The sequence below is a fragment of the Pygocentrus nattereri genome, chromosome 6 (assembly GCF_015220715.1).
Source record: "Pygocentrus nattereri isolate fPygNat1 chromosome 6, fPygNat1.pri, whole genome shotgun sequence".
Taxonomy (NCBI): Eukaryota; Metazoa; Chordata; class Actinopteri; order Characiformes; family Serrasalmidae; genus Pygocentrus; species Pygocentrus nattereri.
This window is the reverse complement of record NC_051216.1, coordinates 40,217,812-40,243,803: the sequence shown is the minus strand read 5'-3', so window position 1 is coordinate 40,243,803 and position 25,992 is coordinate 40,217,812. Positions and strand designations below refer to the sequence as shown.

The 25,992-nt window shown below is 39.3% G+C and overlaps 1 protein-coding gene across 2 annotated transcripts in view; it reads right to left on the bottom strand.

The window, feature by feature from the left end:
* Nucleotides 1-18,671: 18,671 nt before the first annotated feature.
* Nucleotides 18,672-25,992, bottom strand: part of lypd6 (LY6/PLAUR domain containing 6) — a 60,383-nt gene continuing 53,062 nt past the window's right edge. For both annotated transcript variants that reach the window (XM_017695007.2, XM_037539164.1), the window contains 2 exons: nucleotides 23,876-24,009; nucleotides 18,672-20,147 (listed from right to left, as the gene is read on the bottom strand). In XM_017695007.2, the coding sequence (XP_017550496.2) occupies nucleotides 19,974-20,147; nucleotides 23,876-24,009 (308 nt within the window). In that variant the 3' untranslated portion in view covers nucleotides 18,672-19,973. The remainder of the gene's footprint in view (nucleotides 20,148-23,875; nucleotides 24,010-25,992) is intronic.

The window sequence follows — 25,992 nt, the reverse complement described above, 5'->3', positions numbered from 1 at the left end:
AATTCAAATATAACTATTTAAATAAATATTAAACTGATAATTAGCACCTTAACAGGTATGCTTGCATTGGTTATTACTGCGGCCACATGCACTCATCTGCTAAACTGTCAACGCTGCCATCACACAATAATCCAGACATCGGATATTTTATTATTAACAGATTCATATCCTTCCTCTGCATGTGCAGTTTTCCTTCTGTCTCATATTGCAGCTGTGTTATTGATTATGACTGCATGTTCTGACAAGATGCATCGCATTCTGTTATTGTTCAGCAGATTTAGAGTCTGGGATAGTCACACGATGCACCCTTCTTTTGCTTTTTCTGAGGTATGAACATAAAATATAGACGTTTGACTGTGGAAGTGCATAAATCATAGACCCCACACGCACTCAGGGCTCTGCAGTTTGGTAAATAAACAGCAGCGGTGCATCAAAATGTGCAGCGTGTTCTCTGTAGAGGATGTGTTCCCATTTCAACAAAATGAGGGATTTGACCAGGGTGCCTAAACTTTTGCACACGACTGTGTATATTTATTTAAAGGACAAAAACTGTGTATGTTACTAAAAGTATATGAACATATTTGAATAGTATATCTTAAGATATCAGTAATTCCCATGTATGCATGGACTATATGCATATAAGTGTATGTGGAGAACCTGTTTATTGTCATATATACAGTACTGTGCAAAAGTCACCTAAGCAAATAGTTTAAAGCCATTTATTTTAGCAGTAAGTGTTGAAAACTCTATATATCATTAGAATAAATCCAGTGAAACATTAATGCAGTAATATATAGTAAATATCCACAGCCATCATATGTACTTGGTAAATTCTATCAGTAGCTTGATTTAAAGAATTATTATTTTATAAATAAATACTGTTTTGCCAAATCAGGTTTTGGATGGCAAATACAATTCTTAAAGACTTGGTTGGGAAAGGGTTTAACAAACACATTGACATAGATAAAATCAATACTTATTGTAGTGTTAATGTCTTTGCTTCAAAAAACTTTCGACATATTTATTAGTTTTGAGTTTATATACGGGCGGCACGGTGGCGTGGTGGGTAGCGCTGTCGCCTCACAGCGAGGAGGGCCTGGGTTCGATTCCCTGGCTGGGCGACCAGGGTCCTCTCTGTGTGGAGTTTGCATGTTCTCCCCGTGTCTGTGTGGGTTTCCTCCGGGTTCTCTGGTTTCCTCCCACAGTCCAAAGACATGCAGTCAGGCCAATTGGACGTGTTAAATTGCCCCTAGGTGTGAGTGTGTGAGTGACTGTCTGTGTCTGTCTGTCTGCCCTGCGATGGACTGGCGACCTGTCCAGGGTGTATCCTGCCTTCCGCCCGAAGACTGCTGGGATAGGCTCCAGCACCCCCCCACGATGGAGTTTATATACACATGCATATCGTCACTGTCTTGTCCTTTTCTTATTTTTCTTGCATAATTAGAAAAGTTCATTTACAGTTTGCTTTGTATTTTATGATTTCTTGCACAGACCAACAGAAATGTTCCTAAAAATTCCTTATCCTTTAACTTTCATTACAAGTTTTATGGGGAACTGTCCTCTGTGCTGGTCAGTAACACTCCCAGCCAGGATACGGTGGACTGCAGTGAGCATACAGTCTGGAGTCATAGGTCTGAGCTGAACAATGGAACATCCACATAGCTCATCTCTGAGTACTTTCCTGTTTTCGGAGAACGGCACGGGTTGACCACGGCTCGCTACGACACCAAAGCACCAGACGTGTTGTTTTTGGGCAGGGAGCTCTGAGGTTTGGCCTTTTTATCTGAGTTTGGTTAATGCACAGTCTCAAATGCCTAGAACTTCTCCCATATTCACTTCTCTGAGGTCAAGCTGCTGAAGCTGCTGTGAAATGGGCCAGGTTAGCATCTCTGGAGAAAGACCTTTAGAGGTTATTCACCAACCTCTTTATTAGAAGCCTCTGCTTTTAGCTCCACCTTGCTGGTGTACAGTTAGAGACTGTGTTTTTTTTATTCTCTAAAATACAAACAATAATTTTGCGATGTGTTATTTTTACTTAGAAATTCAACAACATATCAGGTGCCCAAACATTTGCACACAACTGTACATCGCTAATTTGTAGGTTATTTTTATTTAATACAATCATTACGTTTGTTGTATTGAATCTCTTAAGGAATTGGTAAGTCTGGTTGGAAATAAAAGGGTTAAATTCTTGAAATGCTCAACAGAATCAGGATATTTTTCTCTGTATCTGCGTAGAAACAGCCAGGCAAGCTTTCCCATTACTTAGGACTTTAGGAGCTGAACGGGACCTAATGTATAATATTAACCACCAGCGTAAATAGGTAGCGACAGTGAAATACAACCAGTCACACTTTGATTTACAGTGGGTGGAGATAAAATAACACTCTAGTCCTTCTGGTGGTCCTTCTCCTTAGTAGAGATAACACTCTAGTCCTTCTGGTGGTCCTTCTCCTTAGTAGAGATAATACTCTAGTCCTTTGGGTGGTCCTTCTCCTTAGTAGAGATAACACTCTAGTCCTTCTAGTGGTCCTTCTCCTTAGTGGAGAAAAAATAACACTCTAGTCCTTCTGGTAGTTCTAGATACATCACTAACTTGTTAATACGAGCTGCACTCCAACCAAGATTTGGTTAGTTGTTAGGAATAGCAACAGCAGCGGTTCTTGACTAAGTCACTATAGAATGGCTACAAGGTCAAATATATAATAATAATAATAATAATAATGATAAACATCTTTAGAAGCTTCAAATAGAGCATGAAATGTATTTTTACACGTTTTAAATCTCTACAATGTCAAAAAAATGACCTGCCATTGGTTTAGCTGACATAATACTTGAATCCCAATAGGCGTGCTAGCAGAAATTAGCTTTTTTTTTTTTTTTTTGGACTGAGTTTTGATATTTGTGGCCCAAACTGGTAGAAATAATATCTGGTCACCAGCAGGTCTGTGCTTAAAAATTGACCACTCAATACACTAGACATATATTGCATGGTAGGCAGTACCATGAGGTACTTCCATGCACCATGAGGCCTGAAGAACAAGATGTTATACTGAGGAATGAAAATAAAGACCACAGTGATTTCTAATAAAGTGGACACTGAGTGTATGTTGTATAAGAGTTATCAGTTATATTCTCTTTTTCACTTCAGTCATAAAGAGGGCTCAGAGCTTCTTACGCAGGAGCTTACACAGGTAAAGATCACACAGCACATTACAGCAGGAGTCCACCCAGAACAGCTTTGTGTTTGTATTTGTGTTTGGGCTTACAGCCACCATAAAGCCGGCAACTGTTCCCTGACCAGCGGTAGTTGGTGTAATCCATGCCTTTAACGTGACCTGTGCACTCTCCTCATTCAGCTCTATGTAATCTGCCTTGTAATCCTGTTAGGGCTCGTATAGCAAGAATTTCATTCAATTAAAGCGCGGATTAGAGCACGCATTAGCAATGCACAGGGGCAACTTTGGCAGGGAAAAGTGCAGAGCTGCTTACAAATACTAAAAACAGCAGGGGAGGAGTTTAGAGCGAGAAAAGCAAGAGGTACATAGTAGTTTAATTCTCTGACCTCACTACCATTTGAATTTGATCTTGATTCTTCAGGAAACGATTAATGAAATCTCACCATGAGTCAGTTCAGTCTGATTCTTTCGGTATGATTCAGAATCATTTTTAAAAATGTGCTGAATACACAACCTGGGAGGATGATATTTGTGGATTTGTGTCAGTATCAGTTGCTGGAACTAATTGATGCTGGCCTACTGTGCTAGAACATTTGCATTTTTTCATTCTACTGTATTTGTAAAACTCTACATGGAAGTTAAACTTCTCTGAAATGTTAATCCAGGTAGATGCAGTTCAGATATGTTCTGCATTTGCAGATATGTACATGAACAATCTTTGATATCGGATATGGGCATCAGTCCACCATTTCCATTGCGCTCAGTTATAACAGCAGAGGTCTTCAAACAACACCTTGAATGCAGTTTCAGGTCTGAATTTTGTAAGCGCTGGTATTTAATCGAACCATTGCTGTAATTGATTGGCCGTCTAGTGTCACATGTACTAGTGCAGGGGTTCCCATGTACCGTCTAGTGTCACATGTACTAGTGCAGGGGGTCCTGGAGATGTACCACCCTGGAGAGTCCAGATCCCACACAACTGGCTCTAGTACTCAGTACTAGTACTAAATACATTAATTTCCTGGATCAGGTATGTTTAGGGCTGGAGCTAAACTGTGCAGGGTGGTAGGTCTCCAGGTCCATGATTGGGCACCCCTTTACAGTGACTCAAATCACTGGTTGGTATGACGTCAATCAATAGATGAATATGGACAATAAAACAACATACCAACTTCTCTATGATCTTACTTTCCCTTTGCATTTGAAAATGTAAAAAAATTAAAAACTTTAAATTTGGAGTTTATTTGACCAAAACATGGGTGCATAGTGTACCCTTTATCAAAATGCCTAGAATGTTGGACAGAATTTCAGAGCAGCGGTAAAATATATAAATAGGAAGAGATACTTCACAAAATTGGAATATCTGGCCAAAAAATGCAACCAACTTCTGAGACTGAACTTTGAAGATGTGGCCAATTCTGCCTCGAGATTTCTTCTGAAAAACTAGAACACTTGTTTTTTGAAGTCTTCTGAAAAGAACAGAAGCTGTAATAAAGAGTGGACACACTTAAAAACACTGAAAAAGTGTAATTTTCTGTTTGAAAACTTGTATTCTTTTGAAGAAATTAAAGAAATGATAGGCGGTTTCTGAATTTGATGCATGGCCTAGTGCATTAAACAGATATGGTTTTGCTCTCTTCTCAAATTCTCCTATCAGCATCATCTGTGAATTCTGACGGCTGTTTGATGGACATTTATTGTGATTCACCCTGCATCTTGTTTTTGTACCACTCTTTCCATTGGGTTTGTGAGTGTAGCAGTTATGGAATTCACTCCTGTATCATTTTAATCACCCTCTTCTAGGTTATAATACACTTACCAGAATATAGTGTTTCAAATATTCACAAATTCATGAAAAACATGCCAAACGTGCTGACATTTGCTATTATAATTTGTATTTATTATATTATATTAGTGCCCATATGGAAAGTGTTCCTCCAGAATATCCTGTCTTCTGTTTGGGGCTTCAGGCATCTCAATGGCTGGCTCTGATTGTGCCCATCCTGGTCATCCTGTTCCAAACATAAAGGAATATGTCCAAAATAAGAGCTGCAGTTTGGTTATCTGGGCTCTGTGATTTTGTGTGACGTTTACAACTAGGTCCTCCACCTGTAACAGTTCATGGTAGGTGCTTGAATAAAAAAGTATTCATCTTGCTTAGCTATTGTTTAATTATTCAGAAGAAACCTACATGGGTCACAATAATGAAACCACCAATGAGTGAAGAAACAGGGCAGATGTACCTCTGAATATCAGGCCAACTCATCTGTTCATTTTATGGTTGGATGTCAATTAAATTCAGAGGAAAATGAAACTATGAATATCAATATCCCTCAACTCCCTCCTCCAAATCTCTCACTGACTCTCCATACAGCTGTTCCTGCCCTTAAAACACTGGAGTGTCCTTGGGTTCTTGCAGTGGAACTCCCTCCCTCTTCCTCTGAGGGCCGGTTTCACACTTACATCATGGCCTGTTGTTGTCACGCCCTGTCATACTCGCACTGTCCCTCCGTTATCACTCCAGGAACTCCACTCTGAGTCACCCAGCGGCTCTGTTTCCATTTCTGCAAGTCCTTTTCAGGCCTGCTTTTCTGGTTCTTCAGTCTGAGATGGATTAACAATGGCTCACAAGTTGACCTCTAACGGCAGAGTCCCAAAAAGACAATACAATATAAAAATAAAATATAATCTTTGACAAAGTACACTCTTAAAAGTAAAGAGAATCTTTAGTAAAGGGAATAGTTCTGTTTAGAACTGTGATATAACTCTTTGCCTGCTTAAATGGTTCTTTGCATGGTGAAATGGTTCTTCACATTGATGGAGAATGTGTTGTCTGTGTGTTGCACCCATTGCAAAATAGCTTTGTTATTCTTACCATTTCAACCACATACAACAAATTCTCCATCAATCTGAAGAACATTTCAATTTCACTACTCAAAGAATCATTTAAGCTTGCAAATAATTCTGTATAGAACTCATGACTCCAAATTGAACTATTCCCTTTACTGAAGAACCTTTGAAGAAGCATCTTTTTAAAGAGTGTGGTGCACTATACAATATGGCAGGACTTAAAGGACTTAAAGGAAAACTCAAGCATTTTTCAATCTTGACTCTCTATTTGATGCATCTGAATGATTCAGTTGATTAATGCAGACAATAATTTCAGTGCACTTCTCTGTACTAGAAAAAAACGGAAAATCCATTGACTCAAAATGCACTTAAAACAGAATCGAATGGGCAGTTTCTGAATTCCATGAATAATCGCTCAAATTATACTGTAATAATGCAGGTTTTAGGATGAGATGAACATGAAAAAATGTTTTACCAAATCTGTTTTTAAGACAGCTTTCCCCCAAAACTCTGGAAATTAGAGCAAATATTTTTTCTTCTGCAAAATTATTTCCATCTCTGAAATAATGAGTTATACAGATTTGCAGCTTCTTGTATAAACAGCAAAATTGTTTTTTAAATTTTTAAATATTTTCATGAAGAAACATTTTAGAGTTCTACAAAAATGCATGGTTTGCATAAACATGGTTGGATAAGCAATGCCCAAAAATTGTATTATAGGCTGTGGGTTTTTCTAGGTATTAAAATTGTTGTTTATAGGGATTCACCAAATGCTGCAGACATGGTAGATTAGAAATTAGGTTGAAAAACGTCAGTGTCATTAAAAATATGTACATTTTAAATATTGCATTTGAGAGAGACATTATAAAGGAGGAGGAGACATTGCCTGGTTGGCAAAATGAATAGGAATATTTGACAGTCAACATGGTGCATGTTTATGGAGAAAGTGCCAGCATTCAATGAAAAGAGCCAACTGGCTTGGTAGATAGCTGAAAGCAAGAAAAAGCACCTCCCTCCCCTTGCTCCACCTCGGTGTGGAGACATGCATGTGCAGTAGTCAAAACAACCCAAAAAACAAATTGTTATGTATTGTTTGAGGCCAACTCTACAATCTATTCACGCCATTTTGGTCTGATTTCACCAGATGCTTTTTGAAACATTAAACCGGCTCTTAGTTTAGAGTTTATAGGTTTCTCCTCATTCACAAAGCTTTCTCTTAATTATAGCAAACAGCACATACATGCAGCTCTCGCTGATCTCACCTGGCTTTCAGCGCTGCCCACTCATATCCCTTCACACACATTGCTGGGGTTTGGGCCTTCAGGGACACAGCTGACTTTTACCATCAACCTGTCCCACATTAACATTCTCACTTATCATCAACAGCCCATCGTATGTAAGTCAACACCTTCACCAGATACTGTGCCCTATGATCCTCACGGTGCTTCAAAACACTTTTACTTTCTGATTATCTCACAGATAAACTGTTCTGTAGGATATTAAAGTGTGATTTTTAAATGTAGAACTCCTAGCTGGACTATGCTAACTTGTGTGCTCCAAAATCATCCAATTAAAAAAAACATAGACGTGCTGTAGACGTTGTTGTCTTGATTAAATAGTAATGATATTTGAATAATCTTCTTAGTAAAATACTTTCTCTGGAGTGTGTCCTCACAACGAAGTGAATCCTTACATCATCCAGAGATGATTTTGGTCATATTTAATGATATATATCTAAACAGTTTAATTGCAAAAGTTCTAATACAAAAAAAAATCATAAGAATATCAGTAATCAACTGACAAAGAATCATAGCGATATCTATTGTTTTTTAAAAACCCTTTTGTCTGTAGTGTCTTGTTTAAAATATCACTGCTTTTGCTCAATAAGCTGCCAGTGGTTCACTTTCTCAGCCTTGGTCACCCACCACGCTGTTTCCTCTACCAATCGAAAGTTTGACATATCAAAGTTATTGTTCATTCCTCAATTCATACACTTCATATATAGAAAGTCCAGTTGCAAAGGCAGTCTATTTTGAATGCGTCATGGTTGTGATGTCACAACCACAAACACAGTCACATATGACTGCCCATTTGTGTTGAAGTGAGTGAGCATTGTTACTGTTATGGTTTGTTTTGTGTATTTCAGCCTGGACTGATTTTTATGACGAACGATGTTCGGAAGCCAATCAGAAAGGCAGTCATTTACATGTAGAGTAGCACAATTTTTGGCACCCCTGATGATACAGAGTATCACAAAAGTGAGTACACCCCTCACATTTCTGCAGATATTTAAGTATATCTGGATATTGGAGACTTTGCGCTCCTCCACCTTCTGCTTGAGGATGCCCCAAAGATGTTCTATTGGGTTTAGGTCAGGAGACATGCTTGGCCAGTCCACCACCTTTACCCTCAGCCTCTTCAATAAAGCAGTGGTCATCTTAGAGGTGTGTTTGGGGTCATTATCATGCTGAAACACTGCCCTGCGACCCAGTTTCTGGAGGGAGGGGATCATGCTCTGCTTCAGTATTTCACAGTACATATTGGAGTTCATGTGTCCCTCAATGAAATGTAACTCCCCATCACCTGCTGCCCTCATGCAGCCCCAGACCATGACATTCCCACCACCATGCTTGACTGTAGGCATGACACACTTATCTTTGTACACCTCACCTGATTGCCGCCACACATGCTTGAGACCATCTGAACTAAACAAATTAATCTTGGTCTCATCAAACCATAGGACATGGTTCCAGTAATCCATGTCCTTTGTTGACATGTCTTCAGCAAACTGTTTGCGGGCTTTCTTGTGTACAGACTTCAGAAGAGGCTTCCTTCTGGGGTGACAGCCATGCAGACCAATTTGATGTAGTGTGCGGCGTATGGTCTGAGCACTGACAGGCTGACCCCCACCTCTTCAATCTCTGCAGCAATGCTGACAGCACTCCTGCGCCTATCTTTCAAAGACAGCATTTGGATGTGACGCTGAGCACGTGCACTCAGCTTCTTTGGACGACCAACACGAGGTCTGTTCTGAGTGGACCCTGCTCTTTTAAAACGCTGGATGATCTTGGCTGTGGTGCTGCAGCTCAGTTTCAGGGTGTTGGCAATCTTCTTGTAGACTTGGCCGTCTTCATGTAGCGCAACAATTCGTCTTTTAAGATCCTCGGAGAGTTCTTTGCCATGAGGTGACATGTCGGAACTTTCAGTGACCAGTATGAGAGAGTGTGAGAGCTGTACTACAGATTTGAACACACCTGCTCCCTGTGCACACCTGAGACCTAGTAACACTAACGAGTCACATGATATTTTGGAGGGAAAATAATAAGCAGTGCTCAATGTAGGGGTGTATTTAGGCATTTAGGGGTGTAGTCTCTTAGGGGTGTACTCACTTTTGTTGCCGGTGGTTTAGACATTAATAGCTGTATATTGAGTTATTTTGAGGGAAGAATAAATTTACACTGTTATATAAGCTGCACACAGACAGTCATTGTGTCAAAGTGTCATTTTGTCAGTGTTGTCCCATGAAAAGATAAAATATCTGCAGAAATGTGAGGGGTGTACTCATTTTTGTGATACACTGTATATTGATGAGTTTAAAACAGTTTTAAAATATTTTTTCTACCAGTCTCAATGTACGCGCTTTATGTTTAACTTAAAAAAAAATTTATAATAATTTCATTTCAGTCATTTCTGGCAAATTTAGTATTAACACCCACGTTGATATCACAAACATCACAGCTTGCGAACACTTTTTGTAGCCAGCTAGGAGTCTTTCATTTCTTGTTTTAGGAATTTTCAACCACTCTTCTTTGCAGAATGTTTCTAGATCTGCTTCTAATTTTTTGGCAATAATGGCCAAACCATGAAAGTGACTGAGCACTTTTGATTCTGAGGTATGTTTTTTGTCTTTGGGTCATTTGTTTCCGAAATTTGTTGATATTCAGTGGAATCTATTATTCCATCTACCTATGCAATGCCGTCTGTGCCACTGGCTGCAATGCAACCCCATAACATAATAGAGCCACTCCTGTGCTCAACAGTTAGCAAGGTGTTCCTTTCATCAAATGCTGCTCATTTCCAAACATACCTTTTGTGATTGTACTATTATTACTATTACTATTATTATTATTACATCGGCACTACTTGTTTCTAAAATGCCTCTGGCTTACCTAGAGGTTGTTTTGCATACGCCAAAATGTTTTGACATTTTGTGATGAGGTCACAGAAAATTTCTATTTTAAGGGAATCAAATGCAATTAACATTTACATAATTTTTTTTTTTTTTAAATATTCTGCTGCAGAGGTTGTGTTTGTATTTTCACATCAAAAAGGAATGAAATATGTACTGTATTAGTCTTAAAGTCTACAAAAACAGCCTGTTTAATTCTAAAACACAAGATTCAATAAGGGCCTTTTAATAGTAACAGAAGTATTAGTTTTAACACAAGCTACGCTTTTGAGATGCTTCTACTAAAATCACTGCTACTCAAGCAGTTTTCAACCTGCGTCTGCTTGGCCTTGATTACACGGGATGGCGGAGGTCTTCACTTTCCCACAGCAAGGACGGCCCGTGCTTGTTTCCATTGCCGCTCAATCTCTCGCGAAGCTCTGCAGCCGGGGTAATTAAAATCTCAGCATGGCCAGAGTGAACAGGATACGCAGCCATGGTCACAACAATGAGGGTCATTCTTTGGACTCCGGACAAGGTACCTGTAAGCCAGCCTGAAAACGGCTCCTGGTCATTAAAAGCATGTTACTGCTCATCTGGAAAGTCAGCTTCGGGGAGGAAATTTGACTTGCTGTCGGCATGAATGATTGAGCTGAGAGAGTGGATTAGCCTCAGCAGGCAGGCGATAAGATCACGGCTGCTTCAAAGATTCGTGTCTCAGATCACAAGCTTTCATAAGGTTAAAGATGAACTTTTTTGACTGAAGAATCAAACCATAGACAGAAACAGGTTTAAAGAATTTTACTAGCCTGCAGTAAGTGGGTAGAAAGTATTCTGCTATGATTCATAAATATATATATATATATATATTTGCTGAACAATATTGACTTCATTTTCACCTGGAAGTCCATCTGTGACCCGGGTGGACAAAGGGGTGCTGGGTGTTCACCTATGACTCTGGGCATTAGGCATCAACAGGGGTCGTGTTGCACCCTTCTGTGCTTTTGTTTTCAAAGCACTTAAGGAATGACGTAAATCTTTCAGGTCATGCAACATGAATCAAGCCTGTCCAAACAGAAATCTGCATTATCATGCAGAGGAAGGTGAAGGGCATAAAGATGGACATCAGCTTCTTTTGGGAAATTTTGTTCTCAAGAAGAACAAATTTTACAGGAAAAAAAAACATTTTACAGGAAACTTTATAGAGCCTGCACTAGAAACTAGCTCTGGTACTAGTTTTTAGGACTCTAAAAGACCTCAAAGCACCAGCTGATGTTCCAGCATGTTATCCTAGATCTGCAGGTACCAAACTTCTGCACCTTCCACCAAATAGAGAAAAGAGCCTCTTTCTGTTATTCAGCTTCTAAACTGTGGACCTCAGTTCATCTTTTATTAGACAGGCAAACTCAGCGCTTACTTTCAAAGTAACATTTGAAAACATATTTAATTTATATTAAGGAATATTTTATAATATTCTTTATTATGTTATATATTATATATTGTTTTAGTCTTGCCATCTTAATTTTTAGTTTCTTTAAAACATAATTCAGCCAAAATGTCCAGATAACTATCTATAATAACTATATATATATATATATATATATATATATATATATAAAATTCAAAAGTCAGTAATCACCAAACCACCAAATCTCACCATTACTACTGTACACCGATCAGACATTATGACCACCTCCTTGTTTCTACACGCATTGTCCATTTTATCAGCTCCACTTACTCTATAGGAGCACTTTGTAGTTCTACAGTTACAGACTGTAGTCCATCTGTTTCTCTGATACTTTGTTACCCCCTATTACCCTGTTCTTCAGTGGTCAGGACCCCCATGGACCCTCACAGAGCAGGTACTATTTGGGTGGTGGATCATTCTCAGCACTGCAGTGACACTGATGTGGTGGTGGTGTGTTAGTGTGTGATGTGCTGGTCTGAGTGGATCAGGCACAGCAGTGCTGCTGGAGTTTTTAAACACCTCAGTTTCACTGACTGAGAATCGTCCACCAACCAAAAATATCCAGCCAACAGCGTCCTGTGGGCAGCGTCCTGTGACCACTGATGAAGGACTACAGGATGACCAACACAAACTGTGCAGCAGCAGAGTGAGTGTACACAGTGTCAGCACCGCTGTGCCTGATCGACTCGTACCAGTGCAACACACACTAACACACCACCATCTGACTTTGACTCTTTATCTGAATCTTTAAATCTGTGACAGAATTTTGTATTGTCTTTTTTTTTTAATTAATGCCCATTTTTGGACTGACTTTCAAAATAACCTTTGGGTGTCTTGCAATCTCTTCCCACTCCCCCTCCTATCGCTCCCCACAATTCCGTTCACCTACATTCACTGGCCATTTTAAAAGAAACATTCAAAATTCACTCATCAGCTGCTTTTGCCTGGAAGACACCCAGATGTTATTTTTGAAATCTGAAAATGTGAAAACTTTACGCAGTCAGAGGTACATCATCCATTTTACGACTGTACAAAATTCACTTTCAGATTTTACACTGATCCCTTACAAACCTTAAAATTCCATTTCAGTTCACAACTCAATTCTAGATGGTATGGTGCAGATTCAAAACAATGACATTCAGTAGCTAATACTCCAATAGCATGAATGTTTTAGGTGATATTTAAATTTGTAGCGCTATTGGCTTGATGCACCAGGTGGACGCCACCAGAGACAGTGACGCCACTCAGCATCTTACTCTTACTGCTTTACTGCAACCTTCAGCCTCATCGGTTGGACAGAATTCACCATTTTGCATCCTTCTCATCTTTTTTATCCATCAACATTCTCTCACTACAGTACCCAGCATGCATTATGCAACTGTGTCACAGAAACGTTTAGAATCCCCCCAACAAAATAATCCACACATGTAGAGACTAATAAATACAGTCACACTATTCAGGTTATAGTAGTAACATCACCTGTCTGGTCCACCATCTTTTCAAGCTCCTCCCACCTTCAAGATACATCATCAGAAGGGATTTTCATCCTCTTTAAACCAAGTCTCCCTCTAGAGATCACTGCAGTGCCAGGACCAGGACGGGTTTGAGGCAAGCATGAATAAATGGGCATGCAGTCTGACTGGCAAGGCACACTATTACCTATATTACAAACTAAAAGATGGTTCTTCAAGGGTTTTTCAGTAAAGTCAATGGTTCTGTTCAGAACCATGAGTCCTATACACTCACCGGCCACTTTATTAGGTACACCTTGCTAGTAAAAGGTTGCCCTTTTGCCTTCAGAACTGTCTTAATTCTTCGTCATACTTTCAACAAGGTGTTGGAAACGTTCCTCAGAGGTTTTGGTTGGTTATTTGAGTTCCTGCTGCCTTTCTATCATCTGGAACCAGTCTGCCCATTCTCCTCTGACCTCTCACATCAACAAGGCATTTTCGTCCACACAACTGACCGCTCACTGGATATTTTCTCTTTTTCGGACTGTTCTCTGTAAACCCTAGAGATGGTTATGTGTGAATATCCCAGTAGATCAGCAGTTTCTGAAATACTCAGACCAGCCCGTCTGGCACCAACAACCACGCCAGGTTCAAAGCCACTTAAATCCCCTTTCTTCCCCGTTCTGATGCTCGGTCTGCACTTCAGCAAGTTGTCTTGACCACCTCTACATGCCTAAATGCATTGAGTTGCAGCCATGTGATTGGCTGATCAGCTATTTGTGTTAACAAGCAACTGAACCTAATAAAGTACCTAATAAAGTGGCTGGTGAGTGTATAGAACCATTTCATGCTTAAATGGTTCTTTACCTGGTGAAATGCTTCTTCAGACTGGTGAATGTGTTGTATATTGTTCTATATAGAACCTTTAAAAAAGTTCTGCTACAAGACATTGCATGACATTGTTACAGTAGAACTCTTTGGCGCTGGAACTGTCAGGAACCCTTTTCAGAAATGTTCTTGTAGAAAATTGTGTAGATTCGATTTATTGATGAACTGTTGCTTTAAATCTCCAATCGAGATTCTGAAATCTTGGCCTAACACACCCACTTTGCCCTCAGGCCTGTTCTTGACTGTTACTCTACAAAGCTGCGACAGGAAAAGAGGTCGGTCAAGTTTGTTTTCTTACAGGGAGATAAAGCAGACGCAGACGGTTAAACTAACACCCCGCAGGGGTGTCCAGTAACTTGGTCAGAATAGCTGACAAAGCCTGTCCAAGATGAGCCACTGTTACTGTCACTGTTTGAAGTTTTATTTATGAGCACTGTGAGCTTGACTGTTTGGACTGGGGGGGTAAGGGGGGAAAGCAGATTTATGGGGTCCAGGCCAAGCCCTCTGGATGGAAAACCGTCAGTATGCGGAAAGGCTGAATGGAAAACAGCAGGGCAGCAGGTAGCAGCGAAATATCTTTCATGTGACTTAAATAGACGCCACCTGAACGAAATATGGAGCCACGAATTAAGTGTATCAGATCATTCCGAGCACAGCGGCCTTTTCCACTTACTCACCATTTTGTAATGAATCAGTCAACTTCAGTCAGTTGGTTTCTTTTTTATTCTCAGTCGTCCACAGTGAAGTAAACAGCAAGTTTAAATGAGAAATTGTAGGATGGAGATAAGAAATAACCTCAACTGCAATGCAAACTTTTTCAATGGTTAAAAAACGTTAGCATATACCAAAAATTATATACACTCATTTACAGAAATTGTACAAAACTTTCTAACAAAATTATTTACACTTTATCAAGGTATACGTTGGCATGCAGCACACACAAGATCATCTTCCATTATTCCCTCTGTTTCAGGTAGCAGGTAAATATAAACTACTGGCCAAATCTGATTTTATGGTTTGATCATTCACATTCGTTTTCTAACGTGGCCTTAATCTGACTTCAGTCGGAACAGATCACGGTCATGAACTGACCTGATCCACTCAGCACATTCCGACAAAGGCATCTTTCCTTAGCAAACCACTTTCATGTGATGTCAAAGTCAGCTGCTGCTTTAAACTTGGAGGACTCACAAACAGCCGTGCTGAACACAACTGGATGAAAACATTTCATCCGAAAGATCAAAGAAAGCTCCGTTTCTTTCATTTACTGTAGCTAAAGGACACAAAATCAGCTCCAAAAGACATTTAATCTGTGCAATTTCAGGCTCATAGTTAGGGGGCCGTATATTTCCCACCTCACTAAGCCCATACGTGCTTCTGTGGTTGCAGGCAGGGAAAACAAAGTGAAAGTAAACTTTGTGTTTGCATAGATCTCATTTTATTTCAGATCATTTACTAACAGCATTTCTTTATGGACGACCTTCTGGTCATTTGTGGTAATTGTTGACCGGTTCCTGAATGTGAGATGCTGTTCAATAGATCTTCTCTACATTTATTGCCCTGTATCTTTTTTTTTTTTGTGCCACAATGGATACACTGTGTGTGTAATGGATACTCCCCCCAACTTTCTTTCTGGTTTTCAAAATATATTTGAAATAAATCTGATTTTAAAAGCTGTTGGCTTGACTTCTCCCAGCATGTTTACTTGTTTATCCTGCCCAAGTTTGTCTCATTCATCCTCCAAAATCAAAGGAGTGAAGCGTAATCACAGTAGTGATAATAATAATCATAATAATAAATTTCACACACAATACACCTTAAACCCAGTGCTACAAACCAATGGTGAAAACAACAAATATCCATGAAAGATAATCAAAAATCTAAGTTGATCATGAAAGTTAAACTAAACAAATCCCATGTTTTGATGATGCTGTAATGGGTCTGTTCCTGTGCATGAAATGATGGAGATTATGATTGCATGACTTCAGATCTGACAGTTCAGGCTGCAATGCTGCATATCGGACACATATTGGACGTATATCAGATATGAAAGAGGTCCCAAATGGAATTGCTTTGCTTGGAATTGTAACAAGAAGTGCTTTTGCTGTTCATGCAGTCCTAAAAAAAAGATCGGATTCGGGCCACATTTACCTGCTATGTCAACACAGCCCTTTTCCTTTTATGACAGATATGTTTGGTGAAGCATGCAGCTCTTTTTGTCCATGCTGCTCAGTTCAGGACTGTGATCTGTTCAAACTGATGTCAGATACAAACCAAATACAAATTAAAAAAGACGTGAACAACCAAACCAAAAAAATCTGATTCGAGCAGTAGGTCCACTTTTTAACCTGCAGTCTGAATGTAGCCTTATAAGATGCACTCAGTTTATTTACATTTTGTAACTGGCACTGGCAAAAATAAAGGTTCCTAAATGGTTCTTTTGCCTTTAATGTACAGTTCTACGACGGAACTTTCTCATTTCTTTAAAGAACCATTCATCGATAGGTTCTTCAGGGAACCAAAAGTGATCCTTCTATGGCATCCAGAGAACCCTTTGTTTTTAAGCGTATGGAACATCATTACCTGAGCAACTGAAGACACAATAGCTTTTGCTAGCCCTTCTGTTACCACTTGGTAACTAGCATGCCCTTTATGTTTCACAGAGGCCACAGCTTCATAGCGGTTTACGTAGTAAAACATTGCATTCCTGGCTTTTATGCTGAGAAAGAGAAAGACAGAAAGACAAAAAGAGGAAGTGACTCATCTTTCGAGTCCCGGGCAATGAGAAAAAGCCCACCAAACGATAACACTGTAGTTGCAAACACTGCACTTTTTTCGACCCCAACATCAACAAAAGGAACCAGAAATAACATCACAGTACAGACGAACTTCAGTACGATTAGAACGTGTAACAGAGATAAAACACAAAGTGTAAAAGCCAAGACGAGGCCTGTTTACCGCAGTCTATAACACACAAGCCGCTAGAGGTCATAAGTGACTATACCAAATCCATGCATACGTACATACGCATCTGTACACAAGTGCTTTAGAATATTGTCATCACATGAGAAACCGTGTGTGCTCAAAACAAAGGGAGGAAATAAAAGTTGTCCAGATGTCAGATCTCAGCACTGAATGTGTTTGGGATTACTTGGAGAAAAGTGTAACCACTGCAAAAAGTCTAATGCTGCATTTACGTTGTTCCGGCGCATCAACGGACGTGAACGCACTCTCCCTCTTCAGCTGGCCACGTGGGCACATGTGGAACCTGCTAAATTTTAATTAATAAATTTGCTGATTTTCTAATAATCAAAAAACAAATACACACACACACACACATACATATATATATATATATATACATATATATATATATATATATATATATATATATATATATATATATATATACACACATATATATATATATATATATATATATATATATATATATCACTGTTGTTGGAACAAAACCTTGTATTACCAAAATGGTCATTTTACAGGAGAAGGAAAAACCTACTTTACTTTTAATGTAAGTCAATGGAACAAGAATTTTTTCCAAATCATTTTGGCCCATTTCATTTGGTCCATTCATCATTAAATGTACACAAAATGTACATGTCCAGCCATTTTCAAATTTGATATTGTTAGATGTAGCGTGGATTTGTTATGAAATCAGTGATATATATATATATATATATATATATACACATAAAATATAATATATACACACACACATATTTAAAAATGTCTAGGTTTAAAATTGTTCAGAGCTTTTCCTCCATGCGCCACCAGAATGTTTGAATATTGAACAAATGTGTCTTACATTGCATTGTGAACACTTATCACCAGCTATTTTGTGATTGGATAGACGCATTGCATTGGCCGGGTTAATTGGCATAAAGATCAGCTTGGCTGAACTATTCAACACACTGTATCCCCCAAACTCAATGCGTCAGACCCATCATGCACTGCATGGCTACGTCTGGCGGAACCAACGCTTTTGATTGAAAATGAATGGGATGCGTTACGGTGCGTCGACATGCCAGAGCAGTGTAGATGCAGCCTAAGACTGAACTTGGATCTGGGAAAAAATGAAAGTAATTTATTTGTTGTGTGCAAAGGTTTGGGCACCCCTAGTCACATTATATATTTTCATTTCTTAAGTGAAACCTACTTCTGCACATTTGAATGTGCAATTTTGCTGTTTGTTTGCTGAATTTAACATACTGAAAAAAATGCCTACCAAAACTTATGGCACATGTTGTGTTTCATGTTTCATTGCTTTCCAGTATGTTAAACTCAGCAACCAGGTGGTTTCTAATGAAGCTGTAGCAAGGAAAAGAGGGGCTTCTCTCTAATTCCACATAGTTTTCATGCCTTCACTGTTACTCTAAAATGCAGAAGATACTAAAAATAGTGAGACATCTTTTGATGAGGTCTCCAAACTTTTGACTGGTACTTTATAGAGGTGGGAGTTCTGATTTTTTGAGTAAATGTGGCTCACACTCCTACGGTTCATGCAGGCTTTCAGTTTTCACAATTTCTACAATACAACATACAAGGTACAGTACAAAAATAAATATTATACATCTAAATTAATGATTGACAAAAACTGTACAGTTTTGTTTCCGTTTAACCATAAATCCATAAATATCCCCCCACCCCCCACCTCTCCCTCCATCCTCCTCATGGTGAAATGCTGAAGCGCTCATTTCAAGCAGGTCAGAGCATGCTGAGGAAATGGCTCGTAAGCTGGAGTTCCACCTCGAGTTTTGAGGGAAGGAAGATTATCAGCTGCTTTAAAAAGTGTCCACATTTTTAAAAATCCTGGATATTTTTCACAGCAAAGGAGTTAAAATGAAGACGTTGACTGAAAAGTTCAAAAGTAACACTTCGTTTGTGGAAGGTAAGGCCGATCACTGTCAGAACAGATGTGCTAAAACACATCTGTATGTCCAGTTCTGGACAACATGCAGCAAAACTGGACGAGCAAATGTGTTGCTGTAAACACGCCCATTGTGTTACCTTATTTAACTGTGTTTGGTGTCGGATTTATGCTGCGTTCTTTAGGCCTTACTTTACGTTTTGCGAATTTAAAGGAACGATTTGGTAAAAAATCTAATTTACACAATTACCCACTTCCCGCAGATGCTGTCCAACAGCCAAGAGATGTTTAGCATCCAAACTTTGCTTCTGGTGCTGGAGGTACAAGGCGAACATACTTAGCAAACAGTACAAGTCAATAGTCACCCAAATCTTTTTAGGTCTTCATTAAGGTCACACAGACTTCTTGAGGTGGTTTAGAGTATAACAACACTTTCAAATGTATAGATTTGGGTGACTATTGAATTCTATTGCTTGTTAGCTACACAAGCCTCAGAGCTCTAAAGAAGCAAAATTTGGACACCCAGCATGTCTTCGCTGATCAGCTACAACCGAGGTAAGTGGAAGATTGTGTAAACATGACAAATTATTCCTCTAATATGAAATCAAATTACTGATTATCATTATATTAAAATGAACGTACTGGTTTATTATTTGAGCCTGTTATGGTGCATTTAGGCCAAAAGAACACAGCACAATTCTGTTGTGCTAAATTATGTCGTTAAAGGAGCAACATTTTTTAAACTAATCTTTATCTGCCATATGTGTAGGATAGAGTCAGTTACCACATGCAGTCATTTCAGTGCATTTTCTTATACAAAAACATATTTATAATAGAAACCAGTAGGCAGATGCTGAAGCAACAGCCTGGTGGCTTTTACTATATTTGTTTTTTGAGTACAGGGGAAAGTATAAAACTGATTATCAATAGATTGATCTCTGTTGATCAGCTCTATGCTACAGACCTGACAGATACAGAACAGGCTGAAAAATGCTGGTGTTCCATTTAATAGCACATCATTTTTGAGAGCGTATGAATAAGTTAATCAACCCCCTCTCACAACACCACCATCCACAGCCTTTCAAGCATGGCTGAGGATGATGAGGGTGGAGACCGAGAAGAAGAGTGCCACTGTGGGATGAAGTGGGGTTCGCTGGCCATCGTTGAGGGGGGATGTGGTGGCAAATATAGAGTCCGTCTCATTCCAAGGTAAAGGCAAGTTACAGATGTTCCCCTCACAACACGAAACGCACACCTGTACAGAGCAAGAACCAATCAGGTTAAAGAGAAAAACATGCAGGACAGCCACAATACACTCTTAGAAATGATTACTGACCCTCAAGAGTGTGTTCTCACTGTTTCAACACAATTTGTGTCACATATTTTGGTAACACTACTGTAGGGTACTGTTCCTAAGGCTATATGAAACCTCCATAAGCTTGTCGTAACAACTGACATAAACCTACATAGATCTGCCAATAAGCGCCATCTGTCATAATGTCTACTTTAGCTAACTTTGATCAAAATCAGCAAATAAAATTTTTTATAGTGAATAATGCCTATTGGAATAAGTGTTTAAAAACATTTATGTAAGGTTATGTCAGTTGTCATGACAAGCTTATGTAGTTGTCATATAGCCCTATGAACAGTACCCTACAGTAAAGCGCATATTTTTAAGAAACTTGCAACTTGCAAACTTGTGTTTGTTTACTGTTTGAGCTTGTTATGGTTAATTTAGGCCAAAAGAACAGTGTACCTCTGGCACATTATGTGCCATTAGCACCTGTGGGGATCTCTAGTAATATTCTTAATTCTTTACTAAGTCCTGGTTAGAAACAAAAAGGTTAAATTCCTAAACGGCCCAAAGGAAAATTATTGCGGCATGTGTCTGCCCCCGGGCCCCGACGACGACGGCCGGGAGAGCCGGCAGGAAGATGGGGCCGAACACTGGTGAGGACGCCGGGGAGAGAGCTGCGAGTGTGGAGGGGGTGGAACACAAAGGAGGACGATGCTGGTGCCGTCTACGGGAGGCACCAGAGGAAGGAGCGAGTCCTGAGCTCCGCCGCCCGGGCCCAGCCCCCTGTTACGCAGTGAGGCCGAAATGTTCGACCCAGGCGGCCAAGTTGCCAGCTGGGGGCAATAACGAGGAGGTGGAGCAGCGAGCTCTTATTCCCTCTCGGCTCCGGTGCTGATGCTGCCCTTAATGAGAGCCAGCTGAGCGCCTTTAAAAAGAGTGAGAGGGAACAGAGAGAGAGAGGGACGAGCAGCAGCAGAGACTGAAAGAGATGAAAAGCTCAAGAGCCTGAAAAGTCTACCCAGCTTGAGCCACTGAAAAGTGGCCAGCTTAGCGCAGTGTTGGTTTTGTTTGTTGTTTGTTTTTGTGTTCTGACAATTACAAGTAATTTCTGCTGCCATTCTGAACCCTGGCTCCAGCGTCCTCCTTGAGCCCAGGGTAGCACATGCCATGCTACAATGATCAAATAAGAATGTATGATATCCAGGGAGATACAGCCAACTACTACTGTTATTAGGAAGTGGAATTACCCAATCAAGTTTTGATTTACATTGAGTGGGACCAATTATGTGAGATAAAAACATCAAACTGACAATTCTGGAAGTTCACTGACTGGGAATACAAATGGTAGTCTGAATGTTCCAGTTAGTTGTTAGGGATGGAAAGCAGCGGCGTCAGCTCTATGCCAGAACTCTTTACTGTAAGAGTCACTGTAAAGCTGATAAGTAAAAGCTAAAATATTTGCTAAAGTCTATTGTGTGTGTTCTTTACAGAAGGAGATACTGTAAAAAAGCATGTTACTTGTATATTTGTTATGAGCATTAAATGTCCTTATGCTAGAGCTATGTCCATGTTTAAGTGTGGCACTAACGTTAGAAATTCCATTCCTAGCATAATGTTGATGTCGGGAAGAAAACCTTGTATCTCCAAAATGGTCACTTTACAGGAGAAGGAAAAAACCTACTTTACTTTTAATGTAAGTCAATGGAACCAGACTTTTTTCCAAGTCTTTATGGGTCATTTCTTTTAGTCCAATCATCCTAAAATTTACACACAATATAAAGAACAACAGGCATGTTCAAATTATGTTACAAACTGAAAAATGACAAAAATTGAAATATGAGGTTTTCTTCTGACAACAGCGATAATTAAGCATGATCATAGCAGTGGAAACTACACTCTTAGCAGAAAGGTTCTATAAAGTTCTATAGTTCTACATATTCTTTGGCTTGTAACATTAGTGTGGTTATGCTAGAATATTTCATTTAAGTAATTTAATAGGCAATAAACAGAATCCTTTCTCTCTGAGCTTTTTCAACACACTGATTACAAGCACAGACATAAATACTGTTACACCATTCCATAAATTCCCCCACTTTTGCCAGCTTAGGAGGTACTTAGGAGGTCATCATAATACTTTATGCCTATATTTTACACAAGGCACCATGTGGGGCGGTTAAGGGTGTGGTGTTTATTAGGTTTGCTTATGAGCTAATCTCTCTTTTCTCTGATTCTATTCTTTTGTATCTGACTAGCTAAGTGCTGAATCTATACTGAATACTGTACTGAATACTTCATGGTACCTGCCAAAATGGAAACAAAACACAAAGGTATGGTAAAGCGGAAATGCTTTAATGTAGGGCTGAAAGGGAAGGAGATCACCTGCAGTCGAGGACATAAACAAACTGAATTCCAGACATTGACACACATAGCTGATATAAACAAGAATGTCTAAAAAAGAGCTGGTGCTTATTCTCTATTCCTCAAAGTGTCTCACTCTGCAATGCTGAGCTTTCCACACTTCTATCCCTCATTTGTCCATCACTTGCCTCTCGTTTTCTTCTTTAAAGCTCCTGCGCTGCTGAGATATAAGCCACACAATGACCTCAGGCGATGGGGAGATCCTTCAGCGAAGATTAAGTAGGCCGGGGAAGACAGTCTAACTCAGTGAAATCACTTATGGGGCAATTATGGATTAACTACACTGGAGTTAACTGTGCTGTATCCTCAACGCTGCAAGGTTGGACAGGCATATTTATAAACCTCCCACTATATTCCTTGAAGATTGCCTCAAGTGGGCTTGATGTGTAGGTTGTGTTGTGCATTTAGCAGTCAGATGTGGGTGGCTTTCATTAGCTAGAGTGAAATGTACTTTACTTTGTGTTCTGTGCCTAGAACAAAAATGCAACCATATAGACTTGCACTGTAAACTTGTGTTTAAAAGCACAAGCCTGGTTTTACTATGCTATATTATGTATAGCGTATATATTAATTATATTATGCATTTTCCCTGAAAGGCTTATTCTGGTATAAATCCTCCTTCTTTAAAAGAGAAGGTATACTGCATTTCATTGCCTTGTATACTTGTACTGAACAATAAAATTTGTTCTTTCTATCTATCTGTCTAACTATCTTTCTATCTTTCTACCTATCTAGATAGATAGATAGATGGATAGATGGATGGATGGATGAGTAGGTAGATCGGTGGATGGATGGATGGATAGATAGACAGACAGACAGATTCTGAAGGATTCTGAAAATATATATATACACATACATGTTTATGTGCAATTTTATGTCTTGCTGCTGTAACTGCAATTTCCCTTCAGAATCAATACAGTTCTATCTATCTATCTATCTATCTATCTATCTATCTATCTATCTATCTATCTATCTATCTATCCATCCATCCATCCATCCATCCATCCATCCATCCATCCATCCACCCATCCACCCATCCACCCATCCACCTACATCATCACGGTAAGGTGTACTCACTTGTGTTTTCAGTTATTTAGACACAATGGCTGTGTGTTATTTTAAGACGTGTGTGTGTGTGTGTGTGTGTGTGTGTGTGTGTGTGTGTGTGAGACCATGACAGGGAGACAGGGGACTCACAGTTTGTGCCTTGCTCCGCAATCTGAAATTCTGGCATTAAATCAGTAACGTTGCTCATTTCAGTCACACACCTTGTTTCCTTCATGGTCCAGTCCAGTGCAGCCAGTAGCAAAGAGGCAGTCCTCCAAGGCCACACAGCGTTTGGTCACTGACACAGTGTTCCCACCCCAGGCCACTTTGTGACGTGTGTAGCAATATTTACTCTCTGCAATTAAAAATTAAAGAGATGCTTAATTAAAAAAGCACTGCATATCATAAAGCCTGAGAATATGATCCAGGGGTGGCCGAGTTTGTACCTGGGGGGTTGGACTCCAGCAGTTTCGTGATTTTCCTGCTCAACCGAATGTGGTCTAATTTGATTACATTCAGCCACAAGAGCATTAGTGAGGTCAGGTACTGACGTTGGATGATCAGTTCTGGATCACTCATACCAAAGGTATTGTATGGAGCTCCATCATTCCAGAGAACGCAGCTCACCTGCTCCCCAGCCCTGGGTGGCTTTATACCCCTCTAGCTGGCACGTAGCATTAGGCATGGTGACCTTAGGCTCATGTGCAGCTGCTCCAGAGTGCCCCATTCTTCACCAATGCTTTTTAATGGAGATCTTACGCTTGTGTGAGCAAAATATGCACTTTAAAGAAGCTAAATTCACCCTTTAGAAATGGTGTCTGGACACTGTTTGGTGTGAACATAAATGTGCTGGACTTTTCTAAGTGTATGAACTAGAAAAAAACCATGATGGTCATATATCAAGATAACATTCAGGAATAAAGAATCAACTCCCATTTAAATCATTATGTTGAACTGCACTAAAACTTGTGTCAGGCACATTTCTAAGAGTACATGTGTAGTATCACAATTGTGTGACACTGAAAGTGCATTTTAAAGAAGGAGGATAAGATTTCCTGAGTCATTAAACTAGAGCTGTAAATCCATCCAAAAAAAGCTCAGCCTTATTTATGAGGGAGGCTACTCACAGCTAAGACGTGACTGATGTACGTACGGAATGCTGGGTAATATATGAGCACTGGGAGATCTTTTGAATACAAAATGTTGATTGTATAAACTCTCCAATTATAAGTACATTTAAATGGCTCATCAGACGCACAACAAATTGTATTTAAATATAGTTATATATAGTTCTGTAAGTTATATATCACGCAACCAAACACAGAAGTCTGATTATAATCAAGATATGTTATTAAGTCAGTATAGATGAACATTATAATGCCCTTATTAAGCCTGATTAAGACAGTAGCTCGTAATCAATCAATACTTTATTATCCAGTAAGTAGGTGTAAATGTTTTCTCTTTGGAATAGGAGATCAGCTTGTCTTTAGAGTTAAGCGGTGATTTACTATTGACATACTAATACGAATGAACAGAAAACACCCAATTAGTGGTCTGAGAAAAGAAAAAAATTATTCTGATGAGACACAGTGTAACTGTTAAGTGCTCTGGAAAATGTTTATTTCACTTTAGCTTAGTTAAGTACTAATAAGCTGCCAGAAACTGGCCTGAAAAGGCTTAATAAGAGCATCACAAGGGCACTATAATGTCTCCCTATACAAAAGTGTTACTGATATTTTGATTAATATTATTAGCATGGACTACAAATACTCTATTAGTTAGTTATAGACGCACATTTAATGCATTGTTTCTAACTAAAAATGCGTGACATTACTGCATTACCTGCAGAATTTTACAATTTACTCATTGCACACTCGCAGAAAAAAAGGCATGAAACTGTCACTGGGGTGGGACCCTCAAGGGTACATCTCAGTACCTTTAGTCAGGGAACATAACTGTACTATAATCCATTGAAATTATATTTTCTAAGTTGTACTGACTCCACACACCCCGTCTTGTCTCCAGGCTTTTATTTTATTGTTCTGTTTTAAAACATTGGGCTAAGAAAAGGTGTGTAAATGTACTTTTCCACTGGGAGAAGCTTGCATAAGGTTCACAGTTGGACCTTTGAGGGTTCATTTACATTGTTTGTACTTTGATCAATGGGAAATGTACCTGCAAAGTACCTTTATTTCTAACAGTGCATGACACTCAAAATCATACCTTCATAATAGCATTCATATGTTCCTTCCAATAAATATAACGATCTGGCATAACATTATGACCACCTCCTTGTTTCTACGCTCATTGTTCATTTTATCAGCTCCACTTACTGTAT